This window comes from Sapajus apella, unplaced genomic scaffold, assembly GCF_009761245.1.
Source record: "Sapajus apella isolate SASKATOON/1434 unplaced genomic scaffold, GSC_monkey_1.0 scaffold14, whole genome shotgun sequence".
NCBI lineage: Eukaryota > Metazoa > Chordata > Mammalia > Primates > Cebidae > Sapajus > Sapajus apella.
The window spans coordinates 18,026,883-18,046,331 of NW_022436954.1; the positions used below are offsets into that span (position 1 = coordinate 18,026,883).

At 47.1% G+C, this 19,449-nt stretch overlaps 1 protein-coding gene across 1 annotated transcript in view; it reads left to right on the forward strand.

Annotated features, from left to right (window-relative positions):
- The window catches only part of SYT13 (synaptotagmin 13), a 47,147-nt gene that overhangs the window by 16,242 nt on the left and 11,456 nt on the right, over window positions 1-19,449 (forward strand). The window contains exons 2-3 of the mRNA XM_032283517.1: window positions 16,852-17,077; window positions 18,341-18,475. Of these exons, the coding sequence (XP_032139408.1) occupies window positions 16,852-17,077; window positions 18,341-18,475 (361 nt within the window). The remainder of the gene's footprint in view (window positions 1-16,851; window positions 17,078-18,340; window positions 18,476-19,449) is intronic.

Consider the following 19,449-nt stretch of genomic DNA (forward strand, 5'->3'; position numbering starts at 1 on the left):
TCCTTCCTTCCTTCCTTCCTTCCTTCCTTCCTTCCTTCCTTCCCTCCTTCCCTTTCTTTTTATACTTTAAGTTCTGGGATACATGTGCAGAATGTGCAAGTTTGCTACATAGGTATACATGTTTCATGGTGGTTTGCTGTATCCATCAACCTGTCATCTACGTTACATATTTCTCCTAACATCCCTCCCGTATCCTCCCACCCCCGGCTATCCCTCCCCTAGCCCCCTACCCCCTGCTATCCTTCCCCTAGGCCCCTACACCCCTACAGGCCCTGGTGTGTGATGTTCCCCTCCCTGTGTCCATGTGTTCTTATCGTTAAACTCTCACTTACGAGTGAGAACATGCAGTGTTTTGTGTTCTGTTCCTGTGTTAGTTTTCTGAGAATGATGGTTTACAGATTCATCCATATCCCTTCAAAGGACATGAACTCATCCTTTTTAATGGTTGCATAGTATTCCATGGTGTATTTGTGCTACATTTTCTTTATCCAATCTATCATTGATGAGCATTTGGGTTGGTTCCAAGTCTTTGCTGTTGTGAACAGTGCCACAATAAACATACGTGTGCATGTGTCATTTTTGGAAAGGGGGCCTGAGAAGTTAGAGTTGAAGTGTATTTTTCTTGAGGCAGCTCTCACTCTTGGATTCCTCCCTCTCCTCAGCACACGGTTCCCCTGACGTGGGTTACCTTCACTGTGTCTCTGTGTCTCCAGGCTGGTTTTCTCACCTGGTTTCCTCCACGTCTGCCTGTCCCTCCTGTATGTATTTACTGAAAACAGTTTTGCTCATGTAATTCTCCCACTCACAAACTCTCAAAGTTTCTCAATTGTTTATAAGATAGAATTCAAGATCTTTTGTTTGGCATACAAGGCCTTTAATGACCTGGCCTCACCATTGCTTTCCAACTCAATTTCTCCAACCCCAGCCTTCCTCTCCAGCTGACTCACCATGTCCTAAGTGTGCTCCCTTCTGGATGCACGCGCTGCTGTCCTCTCCATCTGAGAAGCCTCTCTCCCTCTCCCTGATCATTAATCATCCTTGAATGCTGCATTGAAGCACCTCCTCCAGGAAGCCTTCTCTGATCACCAAAAATGAAGAGTTCCCCATTAGGTCTTCTGTAGCCTACAGTCTAGCTATTTGGCTTTTTAAAATTGCCTTCTATTTTTATCTATCTTTTTTTTTTTTTGAGATGGAGTCTCTCTCTGTCACCCAGGATGGAGTGCAGCGGCGCAATCTCAGCTCACTGCAACCTCTGCCTCTCGGTTTCAAGCAATTCTCCTGCCACAGCCTGCTGAGTAGCTGGTGTATGCCACCACGCCTGGCTAATTTGTGTCTCTCTCTCTCTCTCTCTCTCTCTCTGTGTGTGTGTGTGTGTGTGTGTGTGTGTGTGTGTGTGTGTGTGTGTGTGTTTAGTAGAGACGGGGTTTCACTGTATTAGCTGGATGCTCTCGATTTCCTGACCTCATGATCTGCCCGTCTCAGCCTCCCAAAGTCCTGGGATTACAGGTGTGAGATTTTTATCTATCTTTTCATAAGTTTAAATCAGGAATAGCAAATGTCTTTCATTTTCCACATCAATCCCTATTAATGGATAGTAGCTTCCTGGAGGCTTAAGCTCAACGAACGCCCTGAGCTCAGCAGAAAATAATGCTTTGATCAATCAGCCGAATGTGCCATGAACGTAGGGTAGGAGAATTGTAGTGTAAGCACCTCGTATTCCCCTTTTATTGAATATCTCATCTCCACCATGGGATGGTAAACTCTCTGAGGGCAGGGGCTTACTCATGTATCTCCCATGGTATGTAGGGTGGGCAAACAGATAATTGGCAGGCAACAAGTATGTTCTGATTTCTGTTTGACAGCAATATGATGTGGAGTGGTTTGACTTAAAACCAAAATATAGGGAGAATCTAGTTAAAAAAGCCTCTTGTCTTGGTTTTGAAATTATATTTTACAACTCAGCTGGTTTTTAAACTTCTGGGTTAGAGATTGATGTGCCTGAATAAAAGTGGATGGATGTCTTAGATTAATGGTCCTCTGCACTTTTTTTGTCTATACTGCATCACCTTTAATGGGTGATATTCACATGGGTGTGTTGGCTCTGTAGATTTGTGTCCTTTCTCCTCCACTAAGAAAAGCCTATCAGAATGCAAAAGCGTGAAAGAGGTCTTATTATAAGGATAACTTTGAATATATGTTAATCAATTTTTAAATGGATACAAAATCAAATTTTTGTGCTTTATTTTGTAATATATTGGCACAATAACAGCGTTATAGCAGCTGCCCTAGATAACGGTTTCATCAGTTGTCTGAGCACCACAGCATCGAGTAATCCTATAGCTGGTCTGAAGGAATATTCTAATGTCAATGCCAAGGTAACTGACATATAAACAAACTTTTCAGCCTTTAATACAAAAATGACTTTCTTGAGAAAAGAACGGTAAAACTATGGACACCCCAAATGAGAAACTGAGAAAAGGTCTAAAGGATTTAAATGAACCAATCTTAAACAATTGTGTTCCTATCCGACAGAAGCTTTCAATGATGCAGAGCTGAGATCCTTCTTCTACGCATGAACTCAGTTTAACAGGAAGACTTTGAGTCCCTAGTAAATCAGTACAGTGGGACAGGGTCGGGGGCAGAAGTGGAAATTTTGGAAATGAAAGTCAAATTTTTGGAGTCACAGAGACAGTGCTCTGAGGTGAAACACATTGCTGACAGCCTCGTTGTGGCCACTAGAGATGGGAAAATAAGGTCAGGGTGGCCGGAGTGAAAACGCTGTGTTCAAGCCCAGATTACTGACCTTTTAAAATACAGCAGTTTACGATGCGTGTTGATGAGGTTACAACATAGTCTTGACATTGCCTTTGTTCAGTGCACAAATGTAACACATTTCCTGCACAAAGAACATCAAACCCGGATTCAGAACTGAGGACAATACCAAAGCTGATGTCCAAACATCCAGGCAGTTCAAGAAAACAACCAGACCACTGGAGGGGAAAGAGGGGGTGGGTGGGGCTGCCAGTCTAATGAAGTGGCACCTAGCAGAAAAGCAAAAGCAATGATTTAAACATTTCCATTTTTAACTGTGTGGTTGGTATCCAGAGACACGGCCCCAAGAAACCACACAATATACAGGTTAGTAGGACTGGCTTTGAGGTGGACATGGGTTCAAAGCCCAATGCTGTCATATATTAGCTGTGTGACCTTGTTTCAATCTCCCTGAGCCTCAGTTTCCTCCTCTGTAGTGAAAATAATTAGGTTATTTTTTATTTGTTAATATTAGGGTCTATAGAATGAAGAAAATATTAGACACTTACCTATAGGGTTTCATGAAGATTAAATACAATAAAGTTTGTGTTGTGCATCGCAGAGCATCTGTTACTTAGGAAATTTACAGAGACTGTGGCCTAAAGAGCTTTATGATGTAACTGCTGATATAATGCAGGGGCCACTTACAAGAAGGAAATCTCTAAGTAGGATCTTGCCATTTTGCAGTTTCCAGTCCCACGAAGTTTTTTTTTTTTTTTTAAATTCTGTTTTTAAATTCAGTTTCCTCCAGAAATGTTGGGATTCCAGCAACATTCACCCTCCTCCTCTCACTGGGTTTTGGTTGCACTGCACCTGCGGACTAACTGTACTCTGGACACAGCGCAAACTTTCCTTCTACCGTCTTGGCAGAATGCCCCTCTCCAGTGTCTCTACCTGTCAGACTTCAGGTGCGCCCAGCCCAAAGTCAGCGTCTCTATGAACCTCTCCCTTCTCCCCTTCCTGCTCCCACCACCTTCCCCAGGCAAAGCTTGGTTTGCTCTTACAGACTCTGCCGGGTTTTTTTAACTATTCCCCATCATGCTTATTACTCTAATAATCCCCCTACCTACTCACACATACAGACTGTGCGTGGGGGTAGCAATCATTGTTGGCCATGCCTTTTGTCCCATAAAAGGCTCTCAATATTGAATGATGATTGATGGAATGAATGAGTGAATGGCTAGGCTAGGAGGGTAGAGATGAGATATGCTTCCTCCAGCCCCAGCTGGCTTCTCCTTATACCTACCCAAGACCTTGGAATGGTAACAGACCATTGTGTCTTCCCAGGAGGGGAAGGATAGGGCCAAGCTGGAAAGGCTGCAGGCTCCACAGTCCTCATTAACCGTGTGACTTCAGGCTTAACCCTTCCGTGCCTCAGTTTCTTCCTCTAAGTGGGGACGACAATAATATCTCCTCATGAGGCTATGAAGTTTCAATGAAACCGAATGGGTAAAATGCTTAGACTTGGTATCTGACACATGGTAAAGCTACATATGATGGGTCATTTTTTTCTTCAAATTTTAGTTCAGGGACCTTTCCATGGCTCTCAAATTCTTGGTAGAAACAACTTCCCCTCCCTACCAACCTCATTACCATCTGTTCTGATCTTGACAGCACTTATTCCTAAAGGAAATAAATAGCTTTTTGGGTGTACTGTCTTCTTGCTGTCTACCCCACTGGAAATGTCCACAACTTGAGGACTGTGATCAGACAGTGTTGTTTGGGCAGCTGACCATTGTCAGGAGGGTTAATGTGGAATGAATGACGGAATGATGACAGACAGCAGATAAAAGGCTGGGGTTAGGGCTGGCTGGTATTCCTGCTGTGTCTCATCCTGGCCGGGTTGGGAGGGTCACCTTTCTCAGCTGCCAGCAGGGCTTACCCACCAAGAAATCTCCAACTTTGTCACATGAAATACCAGCTGGGGGCAGTGAGTGCCCTGGGCCAACTGCAAACTGGCTTTTTTAGGTTTCAAAATAACCACAAGGAGAAAGGAGACTAGGAGAACGTGAACTCCAAGGGAGGTGGATTTGAGAAAGGATTGGGGGCACAGACTCGGAACAAACAGGAGAGGAGGTGTTGGAAGGGATAACAGAAGCTGGTACGGATGGGGCAAGGTCGCCGTGGAAATGCCACGCTGCCTGGACCAGAAGCCAAGCCTCCTCCTCAAGGTGGATTTCCACTGTGCAGCTTGAACTATGTCACCTCTCTCCCACCCCCGGACATAACTGTGGATTTGCCCTAGGGTGGCTTCACAATTCTTGAAGCAGACAAGAAGTAGAGGACCTGGTCTGGCAGCTTCCTAGGAGATGGAGGCCCACCAGACAAATCAGCACTGCGGGGGGAGCTGAGCGGACTCTGAGACAGGAGCCCACGCCTGTGGGCAGCCTACCGTGAAGGAAGTGGTGTCTACATCTACCCTACCTGGATGTTTGGGGCTCCCCTAAATCAGGGTGTTCCCAAGTGAGGCATCCCGAGGCTCCACCTAGAGCCCACCAAGTCAAACCCCTGGGGAGCCTGGAAGTCTGAACTATGCTCTCCCCAAGTGAAGTTGATGCACGTCAAAGTATGGGAATCGGCGCTTACAGTCCTGTTTCCCTGATCGAAGGACATGCAGGGGCAGCATAGCGGGTGGGGGGACCAGGCAGTGTTCTGGGCATCCGCCTTAGGGGCACAGAAACGTGGCAGAGTGGTCAAGGCTTAGTAGAAATGGGAGGCGGTGTCTGAAGTGGCAGGAAGGCAGCAGGGCCTGGTGGTTCCCCAGGGGATTCTGGAGCGAGTCAACCTGGGTCTGAATGCAGCCTCTACTGCCCCCTAGCGGGCCATGACTTTTGGCACAGAACTGAGCTCTGCAGACTCAGTGTCCTCATCTGTAGAATGGGGTTGACAATGTTGGTACTTCCTATAGTGTTATTATGAGGATTTGAGGAGTTTATATTTGAATGGTGCAGGGCACAGGTAAACAGGGCCACAGGTGGAAGAGGCTGGGACCCTGAGTTTGAAAAGAACCAGCCCTTTTCAAAGACTGTGAGAAATCAACTTTCATTGTGCTCAGCCTTGAGGTATAGCAGTTGGCCTTCCCTGATGAATGCAAGTCTGTTAACAAGTGACCGGCTAGCCATGAAGGTTCAGATAGTTGTTGGTATCTGTGAGGACACAATGGGTTGGGTGTGCCTTCCTCTACAGAAGGAAGGGGCAGAGGAGATGGAAACTTTGGATTGGTTAAGAGCTTCTACTGCACCCCATATCTTCTCCAGGAAAATATTCTCTGCAGTTGGAAAGAAAATTTTGATAAGCTTCTAAACTATCGTCAAAGGATAGTGAGGCTGTTCCCACTCAGCTTCTAGGAACTGGTACTTCCCTGAAGGCAAAATGAGCACAATGAGGACCTCTCTCAGCTTCTTCTAGCTTGCTGTAATAGACTTAATGCCTGTGTCCAGACATTAGGGAGTGTGTGTGAATGTGTGTGTGTGTGTGTGTGTGTGTGTGAGAGCTGTGAATATGAGTGTGTGTATGTATTTGAGGGGGAGTAGAAGGATTGTGGTACCAGACCCAGAAGTCATAAAACAAAAGAAACTTTTCCTTGCTGGTAGTAATTTAAAACATTTTAATACTAAAACAACCATATGGAATCAAATACAAAGACTTACTAATTTGTAAGATAGAACTGAAGATTTGGAAAAAGATCCCCAATTGCTCCCGACTGCTTCTGTTCCCTAGAGTACGTATCACCTTCCTCTGCCTCTGAGGCTATTTGGAAAGAAAGTTTGAGAAATACTGGTCTAGAGACCAGTGGATCCTAAATGCAGGTCCACGGATAAGCTCTGGGCTGGCTGTATGCAGAAATCACTCAGCAAACTTGCTGAACATACAGATTCTTCAACCACCCCAGAAAGCCCAATTCAACATGCTGCTCAGGTGCATGTGTGTATGTGCATCTATCTACATTTTATTGTGATACAGCTTGCATACGGTGAAATATACACATTCTAAGTTTACAGTTTGATCAATTTTGACAAATATGTATCCCTCATGTGCCTCTTCCCAGTCCATTCTCCCCAAAAGCAGTCACTGTTCTGATGTCTATTACCACAGATTAGTTCCACCTATCCTAGAACTTCACCTGAATCAGGGTTTCCCAACTTAAGGTTCATAAGTGAACCTTCATGGCGAGCAGGTCACTTATTAACAGATTTGCATTCATCAGGGGAGGCCAACTGCTACACCTCATGGCTGAACACAGTGAAAGTTTTGGGTTGATAATTCTTTGTTGTGGGGGAATTAGGGACTGAATGTGTCGCCTCGAATTCATATGTTGGAACTCTCACCCCTAATGCTATGGTATTAGGAAGAGGGGCCTTTGAGGGGTGATTAGGTCCTGAGGGTAAGGTCCTCGTGAGTGGGATGAGTGTCCTTGAAGAGGACGTGTGAGAGCGATGCTGTCTGCTCTCCACCATGTGAGGATGCAACAACATGGCTCTCTGCAAACCAGAAAGTGGGCAGACACCAGACACCAGATTCGCCAGCTCCTCGGTCCTGGACTTCCAGCCTCTAGAACTGTGAGAAATAAACATTTGTGATTGAAGCTACCCAGTTTATGGTAATTTATTATTGCTGTTCAAACTAAGATAGGGGTTGACCTGTGCATTGCGGCTTAGCAGCATTCCTGGTGTCCAGTAACAGCTCCCAACCCCCGTGGTGACTGTTGTCTATAGCAGCTCCACCACCTCCAGTTGTGACAGCCACAAATGTCTCCAGACACTGCAAATATCCCCTGAGGGGCCAAATTGTCCCTGACTGAGAACCTGTGCTGTCAGTGGAATCATGCAGTATGGATTCTTAGACATCTGCCTTCTTTTCCTCAGCGTATTTTTGTAATTCTCCTCTATTGTTGAGTGTACCTGAAACTCATTCCTTTTGTAGGTTGAGGAATATTCCATTGGACGAATATGCCCCAGCTGACCTCTCCATTGTCCTGTTGGTGGACAGCTGGGCTGCTTTCAGTGTTTGGCTAGGACAAGTCACGTTGTTCTCAGCCATATCTAAGTCTTCTTGCAGATTCATGTTTTCATTTCTCTTGGATAAATACGTGGGAGTGGAACTGCTGAGTCACAGGATAGATTTATGTTTAACTTTTAAGAAACCTCCAGTTTTCCAATGTGGCTTGCCATTTTCCCTTCCACCGGCGCTGGTGAGCAGCCCAGGTGTCTCACATCCTTGTCAACACTGGTGTTGTCAGTCTTTTTGATTTTAGCCATTCTAGTGGGTGTGTAGTGGTGTCTACGTTTTTTAAACACCTTCCTGGGTAATTCTCACAAACAACTGTATTAGTTATCTATTGCTGTGTAACAAACTGCCCCCAAACACAATGGCTTAAAACAACAATTATCTCACAGTTTCTGTGGGTTCAGAAATCCAGTCATGGCTTACCTGGGTCCTTTGGCTTAGAATCTCTGCCAGGCTGTGGTCAAGGTGTCCTCTGGGGCTGTGCCCATCTCAGGATTTGACTGGGGCAACCTCTAGCTCCAAGCTTGCTCTTGCGGTTGTTGGCAGGATTCAGTTCTTCCTGCAGTGCCCTCGGATCTTTGCACGTGGGGGTCTCCATAGGACAGCTCTCAACGTTGAAGTGTGTTTTATCAGAGGGAGTGGGTGAGACAGGGCAAGGAAAATGCAATGTCATTTTTTCGGTCATCTAATCTTAGAGCATCTTCTTCTCACATTTGCATATTCTATTCATTTGAAGCAAGTCACTAGGGCCAGCCCACACTCAAGGGGAGGGGATTATACAAGGGCATGGACACCAAGGGACAGGACCCTGAGAGGTTTCATCATAGGTGGCAGCTGCCACGGCGGCTCTGGTGTGAGAATGCTCAGTCCAGACCAGAGCTTCTCCAACCGTGTGTGAGAGACGAGCCAGTTTAGGTTAGTTTAGGTATGTTGTAACGCTCACACTCAATTTCAATATTTATCACAAATGAGTAAAAAAGTAACAACAGCAAAAAAGAGTTTATCAACTGGTCCTTATGCGCAAACCCCACTTTTCACAGCACCTGACTAGACCCGAGGGTCACATAAATATTGCCGACATGTGTCAAGGGTTGGCTGTGCCAGCCTCTGTCCTAAGAGCTTTGCATGGGTTATCCTAGTTAATCCTCAATCCAACTCCAGGAGATAGATGCTATTGTTAGCATCCCCGTTTTATAGAGGAAGAAACTGGGCACAGAGAGGTTAATTAATCAGACCCAAGGTCACACAGCAAGTAATTGACAGAGCCCAGACTCCAACTAAGCTGTCTTGTTTTAGAGCTTGAATACCTGACCAGCAGGGTATATTTCGTTATATACACGTTAGTGTGCATCATCGCCAGTATTAGAGCCCAGAGTGACAGGCTCTTGTGGGTTCCTTTGCCCTAGCCCTGCTACCCCCTTGAGAGGGGCTTAGCTATGCTACAGACCCCAGCAGCAGCAGTGGCCCATCGTTAGCCTCATCTGAATACTGGATGCTCAACTGGATGCTGCTTCTCTGTCCTCCTCCTTTTTGAACTTCAAGTTTAAGGAGCAAAGATGTCCCCTTTTTCGGCCAGATCTGCTTCCCCCACCTGCAGCCTCCTGGATGGTGCAATGCTACTGTAAGAGGGATGTCCTGCATGAAATCCCAAATTAATAAACAGCCTTAAGGTGAAAAACTAATCATGTCGCAAAAAGGGTCACCTAGCATCTTTGGTAAGGTTAAGTGTTTGTTTACAGGTCATTAACTACATAATTAATTTCTGGTTTTCCAACGTAAGCCCCATAAGGGAAGAACAGCATCTGCCCTGTTTACTTCCATATTCCAAACACTTAGCATAGGCCCTGGCCTGTAGTGGGGCTCAATAAATATTTGTTCATTAAATGAAGGTTCAGGTTCCGCCCCCCATGCCATCTGTCTCTGCCTGGATTATTACCACAGGCAGAGCCAGAGGCATCTGTGCTGCCTTCCGTGAAGAGGCAAGAGCCGGGGGACGGTGGGCGAGGCCCAGGAGGAGGGAGGACAGGCACAGGGACATTACTGAGCCACCACCACTTGGCATCCAGGGTGACTGCTGGATCTCCAGGGGTCATCTTCCAAAAGGCAACTGAAGGCACTTTTGGGAAGACTGAGGAGGAGGAAGGATAATTCATTGCCTGTCTTCCTGCTCACGGGGGTCAAATTCCTCCCATGGAGTTGTTTTGGGTTTTTTTTCTCTTTTTTTTTTAATTGTGGGTAAAAAAAAGTAACATAAAATTTACCATCTTAACCATTTTTAAGTGTACACTTCAATTGTATACATATATACATGTATGTTTGATTTTTTTTTTTTTTTGAGATAGGGTCTCCTTCTGTTGCCCAGGCTGGAGGGCAGTGGCACAATCTCGGCCCACTACAGCCTTCACCTCCCGGGTTCAAGCAATCCTCCCACCTCAGCCCCCATACCCAACTAAGTTTTGTATTATCTTTGTAGAAATGGGATCTCACTGTGTTGTCCAGGCTGGTCTCTATCTCCTGGGGTCAAGTGATCCTCCTGCCTCAGCCTCCCAAAGTACAAACATGAGCCACCGTGCCCAGCCTCAGTTCAGTGGTATTAATTTATTCATTATGTTGTACAAACATCACCACCATCCAGCTTCATAAAACTTTTTGCGTATAAAACTAAAAATCTGTACCCATTTAATAATAACTTCCTATTTTCCCTTCTCTTAGCCTCTGGCATCCACCATTCTATTTTCTGTCTCTAATTTTGAGGGCTCCAAGTATTTCATTTAAGTGGAATCATGCAATGCGTGGCTTTTTGTGGCTGGTTGATTTCACTTGGCATCATGTCCTCAAGGTTCATCCATGTTGTAGCATGTGTCAGAATCTTCCTCCTTTCTAAGGCAGAATCATACCTCATTGTATGAATATACCACATTTAGTTTATTCATCTGTTCATAGATGCTTGGATTACTTCACCTTTTAGTGATTGTGAATAACGCTGCAATGAACATGGGTGTAAATATCTCTCCAAAGACGCTGCTTTTGATTATTTTGAGCACATACCCAGGAGTGGAATTGCTGGATCATATGGCAATTTTATTCTTAATTTGGTTTTTTTTTTTTTTTTTTTGAGACAAGGTCTTGCTCTGTCACCCAGGCTGGAGAGCAGCGGTGTGATCTTGGCTCACTGCAACCTCCGACTCCTGGGTTCAAGCAATTCTCCTGCCTTAGCTTCCCAAGTGGCTGGATTACAGGAAAATTTTTGTATTTTTGTAGAGACGGGGTTTTGCCGTGTTGGCCAGGCTGGTCTTGAACTCCTGACCTCAAGTGATTCACCCACTTTGGCCTCCCAAAATGCTAGCATTGCAAGCATGAGCCACCACACCCGGCTAATTTTCCTTTTTTAAGGAACTACTATACTATTTTCCACAGCAGCTGTACATTTTACATTTCTGCCAGCAGTGCACAGAATTCCAGTTTCTTCACATCCTCACTAATGCTTGTCATTTCCTGTTGTGTTGATAGTAGCCATCCTAATGGGTGTGAGGTGGTATCTCGCTATAATTTGGGTGTGTATTTCTCTTTAGTGATGATGAGCATCTTTTCATGTGCTTATTGCCTATTTGCATATCTTCTTTGGAGAAGTGTCTATTTAAGTTCTTTGCTCATTTTTGAATCAGGTTGTTTGGGTTTTCCTTGCTGAGTTCCCCTATGGAGCTTTAACTCTCTGTTCATTTCGGTTACTTCTGAGTGGACAGAGTGCTCCTGGTGTCTCACAGCTCAGCAGCCACGGAGAAGCCCCAGGGCAGAAGGCAAGAAGGGCATGGCTTGAGCCCAAATTGAGGCCCTGTGGGGCTGTGCCCATGCGCAGCTGGTTGGACACGGTGGGAGCAGCAGGCGGCCAAATGTCCCAGGGACAGGTGAGGCTGGGAGAATCTAAGGAGGCACATCTGAGGGGTCTGAGGCACATCTGAGGGTGTGATTCCTCCATCCAAATGCACATGCAATGCTAAGCACAGCTGTGCACCCATACTCTAATTGTTGAATGCCTGTCTCCACTGGAAACCTTCCCTCATTTGTCCTGCAGATATATTTCCCAGACCCTGTTCCTGGGCTTCAAAGGACTCGTAAACAGAGAATCCCTGATTCTAAGTCCTTCCCCTCCTGCACCCATGGTGGAAGGCTGGAGCAAACTCTCTCTCTGGGGCCCTGCTACCCCGAGAGCCTCCTTCCTCCACATGTTCTTGTTCTTCACCTGGAACCCTCTCCCAGGCGTCCTCTCTCAACCCCGACTCCTCTTTTCTGTTTCTCTGGCACTGAAGTTTCAGCTATTTAAGTGCAAATATAGATGCATTTGAAAGATGTGGAGAAACCAGGCTTTTGAAATGCCATAAATAAGATTGTACAGAAGAAAGAGATAGGTAATCAGCTGCCGCTTTTGCTCCTTGAAGAGACTCATGTAACTGTCACCAGATTCTGCTCTTGGCCTGGGCAAATGCTGTAAGTCATTCCCGGCTAAAGCCAGCCATTTGCCACACAGGATAAAGCAGGATAAGAATAAACAGCAAGCCGGGCGCGGTGGCTCAAGCCTGTAATCCCAGCACTTTGGGAGGCCGAGGCGGGTGGATCACGAGGTCAAGAGATCGAGACCATCCTGGTCAACATGGTGAAACCCCGTCTCTACTAAAAAAATACAAAAAATTAGCTGGGCATGGTGGCGTGTGCCTGTAATCCCAGCTACTAAGGAAGCTGAGGCAGGAGAATTGCCTGAACCCAGGAGGCGGAGGTTGCGGTGAGCCAAGATCGCGCCATTGCACTCCAGCCTGGGTAACAAGAGCGAAACTCTGTCTCAAAAAAAAAAAAAAAAAAAAAAAAAGAATAAACAGCAAAGGAGGATGCCTTGGGCTGGATGCACAGATTCAGGAGGGGGCTTCCTACCTCAGGCCTAGTTTCTCTACACCAGGGTCATGATCTCCTGTGATGCTTGTGGGAAAAGGCAGTGCATCATTTGGGATGCCCTTGGCTGCAGGGCACAAAAATCCCCATTCAAACTGGCTTCAACAATAGGAAGAGTACTGCTCATATCACTTGAAATGCAGAAGTAGGACAGAGTGCAGGATTGGTTGGCTGAGCAGCTTCATGACAAGGACATAGGTTCTTTCTGTCTCTCCACTCTGCTGCCCCAATGCTGACTCACCTTGCAGGCACAAGGCAGGGCCACCCGCTTTCCTGTCCAGGGAGGAGGGGACTTCGTCTACTACTGTGGAAAGCATCTGGGTTTCATCTCCCTTCCATCTGGCTTGGCTTCCCCAGGATGGGTGCCAACTCCTGGGCTGGAATCAGTCATCAAGATAATGCCAAGAGATGATAGGATCTGACCTTTTCCTGGGAGCTGGGGATAGGATGGAACCTAGACAACCTGGTGATGTATAGGACAGGTGGAGGGGAGAGGGAATGGATGTTGGTGGACAACCAAGAAATGGCCAATCTTTTGGCCATTTTAAGCTCCGGTAACAGGATCCTGAGGTTATCAGGGACACACAAATTGAGATCCACTGGGGAGGGAAGAAGGCAGAGCCAGACTCTGTCAAGACTTGAGGCAATGCAGAGTGAACTTCACTCAGACCTCAGCCCAGTGGTCATTTCCCCCTTGGAAATGCAGAATCATCCAAATTGCATCAAACTGGGAATGAAGCCCAGGCCTTTTCCCAGATGATTGAATTGGGATGAGACCAAATATAAACACAAAAATGTTTCCCAGGCCACCCAAACAGTCTTAGTTCCGGTCTCAACCAAGTGACAGAAGAGAGTAACTTTAAGTGTGCGCTGGGGCCCAGCAGTCTCTGGGATAGATTTTGCACTGATGAATGGGAGGGAGTGGCCATGGGCGGCCCCTGGGATGCTGTGGTTGGCATTTAGAATACAGTGGCAAGACCAACAGGGATTTTGCAGGGGGAGGTTGAGGCGGTGCTGTTGAGAAGCAGCTGTAGGGCAATGGAAATGACGTGAAATTCAAAGCGAAAACATCTGGAGGCTCGATGAAACGTACCACCTGTCAGTTGTATGATGGCGAGCTTCCCTGAGCCTCGGTTTCCTCATTGTGAAACAGTAGGATGAAGGTCATACGGAGTTATATGAGCTATTGAAGGTGGAGGTGACTTTGTGCAGGATAGAAAGATGCGGACATTAGTCATCGCTCTGTACGTCTCCTCCAAGGGCCCTGAGCATCTGGTGTCAGGAGCACACACTTTTACTCCCCTGACCCTGGTCTTCGCCCCCACCTTCCAAATCCCCCTCTCTTTCAAGCTTTTGGTAGTGCCTGCCTCCTCCCTGAAGGCTAGCTCAGCCTCCCAGGTGCCTCTGATCATGCCCTGCATGTACCGTGCGCTGGCCACCAGGTGTTATTTACACAGACTACCTCCCGTCCGCTTCTGTATTGCGGTCCTGGGCGGCCAGATTTACCAGTTTGTGATCATCCCCAACTTACCTATACCTGAAAATGAAGCAATGGTGTCTCTCACCTCTTGGCAGCCTAAAAAAGCAACTCAGAATGTGGAATGGGATGGCCTGCAAATCACCTGTCACTTAAGGTGATGACCCAGAGAGGTGAAATGACCTGCCCAAGGTGACCCAGCTCCAGCGACAGGGTTGGTACTGGAAGCCAGCCTCCTTGATGCCAGTGACACTCTCAGTGGGGGTGGAGGTGCAAAGGGGACCTGATTTTGCAAATCATACATGTCACCTCCAGGGTGACTGGTTGCTGTGTGTAATAAGATAATGATACATATTTCTGATGGGGACTGTTGTGCTGGGGAAAGATTTGAAGGCAGGAAAAATGTCGAGAGCTATGAGCGCAGTGGGCTTTGGGCCAGGCTGATCTAGGCTTGCTCTGCTGCTGCTCTCACCAGCTGCATGATTCCAGGCAACTTCACTCCACCAAAGTCAGAAACGTTTTTAGAGCCCATGTGCGCTAGGCACATTCAGTAGTGATCAGGATAGAGTCAGGTCCTCGCTTAGGTTACATTATAATCTACTGTACAGTGTTTCTGAGAGGAGAACTACGGGTTTCTTAAATCTCTTCTGAGCCTCAGTTTCCTTATCTGTACAAGAGGGATAATCTCCACCTCTTATGAAGTTCAGAAGAAAACGCACGGAAATGCAGGGGCAGCAGGGGGAGGGGCCCTGGCAGGAAGTGGACTTCAAAGAGGTCCCCTAGAGGCCAGCCCCAGCTTCCTCCCTCTTTGCGCCCTGCTGCAGCTTATGCATATCCCCTCTGTGTCCAATGGATGAAACTAACTGAAGAATGCCCCTGTCACCTAGGTCCAGCCTTCCTCGGGAATGGTTGGGGACAGTCTCAACCAGGGCAGAATGTCTCGGATTCATCTCAGGAAATCTAAATAAGGAGGGTACAAAAATTAGAAACACAACTTTTTGAAATAGTGTAAACTGTTAACTGCCTCTCCCTCCAGACCACGTCCACTTCCACCCCTACACTGTGCAGGGTCACTCTTGCCACCTGGTAGGGCGGCAGGAGGCTTCTTGGGAGACTGTCATCGATCTCAGTCTCCAGATCCGCCTGTCTTAACCTGAGGGACATATTGTGGGCTGCCCACCCAGGGTGCCAGCGATTTAAGCTCTACACCTGGTCTTCAACCCTGAGGAGCTGGAAGGCTCCTATTGCTACCTGTCACATAACTTTGAGTCTCTCAAAGAGGAGGCAAAGACAGAAGATCCCACTTCTCTGTGTGAGGAGCCCCGTGTACTTAAGGCTTGACAAGCAGGTGGGTCATTGCAAAAAGAAAGATTTCCTCTTTTTTTCAAGTAAAAATGCCCTAGCCTAGGGCACACAACTGGGCAGATGGCGCATAGGCTGGATTTTGGCTTCTACTCTGTCCCCAGCCAGAGGTTTTTGTGCAGTGCACAAATCATACAACATGGCAGCCCTAGTCACAGGTATTTACTGTGTGATCCCTGTGAGCTGACCCCAAGCTAGGTACAAGGGACACAGCAACTTGATGCCAGTGACGCTCTCAGTGGGGACGGAGGTGCAAAGGGAACTTGATTTTGCAAGTCATACATGTCTCTGCCAGGGTAACTGGTTGCTGTGTGTAACAAGATGATGATTAGTGTTTCTGATGAGGACTGCTGTGCTGGGGAAAGGTTTGAAGTCAGGACAAATGTCCAGAGCCATGGAGGCAGTGGGCTTTGGACCAGGCTAATCTAGGCAGGAGCAAGACAAGACATAATCCCTGTGCTCATAGATCTCGTATGCTCGTGGGAGAGACTTACTACAAACAGCGAAGCCTATGACCAGAACAACCTAGGGCAAGAGCAATGCTGTGAAGCAAAGAGTGGGACTTGGTGATAGGGAGGGACAGGTTTGAGGGAGGGATTTAATTTAGATTGGAATGTTACAGATGGACTCCCTGGTCTGACTTCAGGTGCGAGATGGAGCCAGTCATGCAAAAGGCTGGTAGAGGTCAGGGTGGGCGGTTTGGGAGGAAAAGTTAGGGGCTGGAAGCTGGACCAAGGAAAGAGTCCAAGCTGTTTGAGAAGCAGGGAGCTCAGTGACTGGAGGTGAGCAAAGGGAGGATTGGGGACAATGTCAAAGATGAGTAGGATCAAGCTAGGCGAGCTACAAGGAACCTGGATTGTTTCAAATGTGGCAGGAGCCGCTGGCATTTCTGATCCATTAGGTGGAGGAGAGAAGGGAGGAGGGAGAAGGAAGAGGCAAGGGGAGCAGATGACAGCAGCAGAGTGGGGACACCTGCAGCAGGTCCAGGCAATACACACCGGCACAGCCATAGGATGGATGGGCCGATGGGTGGCGGAGGGACGGATGCACAGGGCCCAAATCTCAGTGGGCTGTGGATTTGGGTGGGTTTGGAGATGATGTTAGACCTTCCTAGGTTGTGCTCTTTGGAGCAGAATGAAACCACACCTCTTCTCCTGCCTCCTACAAAAGGTCAGTTCACCGCTTCTCCCTTCCATGGGGGAAACAGATGGGAGGGCTCCTTGTGGACTAATCAGAGTAATTTGTGTTTGTAGTTCAACATTAAAAAATCCACGGAACCCGTTCAGCCCTGTGCCCTCCTCAAGTTCCCAGACATCTATGGACCCAGGCCAGCTGTGACGGCTCCAGAGGTCATCAACTATGCCGACTACTCTCTGAAGTCCACGGAGGAGCCAGCTGCACCTGCCAGCCCCCAACCTCTGAATGACAGCCGCCTCAAGAGGCAGGTCACAGAGGAGCTGTTCATCCTCCCTCAGAATGGTAGGGGTCTCCTGCCCACCACACTTCCATGGGCAGCACTCCAGTGGGGTTTGTCAACGTCTCTGCAGATGCTGTGTGTGGCCTAATGAGGAGGCCGAGTGCCCCCCACATTTGATGCCGGCCAAGCGGGTGGGCATTGGGCCTTGGAATTATGGTTCTTTCTTTCTGATAACATGGTGCCATAGCACTTCTCCCCCAGGCCACCAACTTTCTTCTGGGAAATGGAGTCCCTTTCTAGTCATGTGTGTGTAACTGAGACAGGATAAAGAGCTATGGTTAAAACCATGGGCTTCAGAGTCATGGCTTTAATTCACTGCCCTTTCATATGCTTGCTCTGTGGCATGGGTCTTGCTGTAACTCTGTGAACCTCAGTTTTCTCATCTACGAAATGGGACTAGACTGTTATCTGTCTGGTAGGTGAGTTGTAAAGTGTAGATAAAACAGGGCACATAAAAAGCTTAATTCAGAGCCTGGCACAAAGGATGTAACAAAAAACATATTGTTTTTGTTGTTTTTTTGAAATAAGGTCCCAAGCACTTTTTTTTTTTAGGTGGGGTCTTGCTCTGTCTCCCAGGCTGAAGCGCAGTGGCATGATCATGGGCCACTGCAGCCTCAATCTCCCAGGCTCCAGTGATCCTCACCTCATCCTCCTGAGTAGCTAGGACTACAGGTGGATGTCACCATGCCTAGATAATTTTTGCTTATTTTTTGTAGAGGTAGACATGAGATCTCACTACGTGGCCCAGGCTGGTCCCAAACTCCTGGGCTCAAGTGGTCTTCTGGCCTTGGCCTCTCAGAGTGCTGGGATTACAGGTATGAGCCATCGCATCCAGCCAAAACATATTGTTATTATTTCTACTCTCCTTTTTATCAGCATCAACAATGAGTGAAGCACCTTCAGGTGTACCGTGCTGCCGCTGGGAAGATATGGGAAGCAGAGACACAGTCTCTGACTTAAAGGAATATGTAGGCCTTTTAGAAAGACAAAACATAAAGCAGGGAGAGTGGATTGTTGTGTAGTCTCTGTTTTGTTTTGTGTGGTTCTTGAGGGAGCCAGTGGACACAGATGCAGCCTAATGGGCTGTGACATTGACCCCATGTGTTGACCCTATGTGTTGTCTTCCTGTGGCCCTTGTGATTCTGCACACAGCTGGGAAGATTTGGGTTTGGGTTCCTGGCACAGATGATAGAGATGGGAAAGCCGTGATTGGGAAAGCAGAGCCCCAATGTGGGTGGCAGTGACAATTTTGCCTTTCTTAACAGGTGTGGTGGAGGATGTCTGTGTCATGGAGACCTGGAACCCAGAGAAAGCTGCCAGTTGGAACCAGGCCCCCAAACTCCACTACTGCCTGGATTACGACCGGCAAAAGGCTGAATTGTTTGTGACTCGCCTGGAAGGTACTGCTCTTATTTGACTCTCATGGGTTTCTATGTGTCCATCTCCCCTGGAGGAGCTGTGCAGGCAGGATGGGTTCATCTGTAGCTGGAAGGAGCACTGAATTAGAACTCTAACAACCAGACTCTGGAACACATGGAGCTCAGACACAAAGATTTCCCACACCCCCAGCCCCAGTAGTCCAAAGTGGGGATTCCTAGTTGACAAACATTTTTTTCTCCAAATAGTGATTTCAAAGACCAGGATCCTTTCAGCTGTGGCTCCATAACTCTCTTGTCATCTGTATCTTTGTCATATGTATCTGGCAGGTAGAAGGAGAAAGGGAAGGAGAGGGCACAATCACTCCTTAATAGCCTTTACCTGGACTTGGTGGATATCACTTCTGCTTGCATCTCATTGGCTGTAACCCAGTCACATGAGCACAGCCAACTGCAAAGGAGGCTGGGAAATGTGGGCTAGCAGGTGCCCAGGAAGGAAAGGAAATGAGTTTGGGGTGAGCAGCTAGCTGTCTCTGCCATAGATGAATTTGAAATTGGACAGGGCTTTGTGCTGGACATGGAGGGTGTTCTGAATAGTCAGAAAAGTTTCTACAATCTAAGAGCCAAGCAGCCTGAGGGTGGTAGGATGTCCTTGGTTTCTTTACCCTGACAATTCACTTTAAGGTCAGCAAATAAAGCTAAGGCTTTGCAAAGGAATTAGGACTAGCAATGGGGCCAGATAAATTGGAATTTTGTATATAATTATGTTTTCTGAGTCTTTTTTCTTTTATTATCTTTTAAGATTTTAAAGCACCTTCCTCCTATACTTCATTGTATTTAGTCTTCACACTAGTCCCATTTTATAGATTAGGAAACTGAGGTCTGGCAAGTCATATGACTTGTCAAAGATCACAGCATGTAACTGGTAACAGAGCCAGGACTAAGCAGTCCCCTGAAGTTCAGTGGAAACCTCTTGCTCTTAAGACATATGGCCTCAG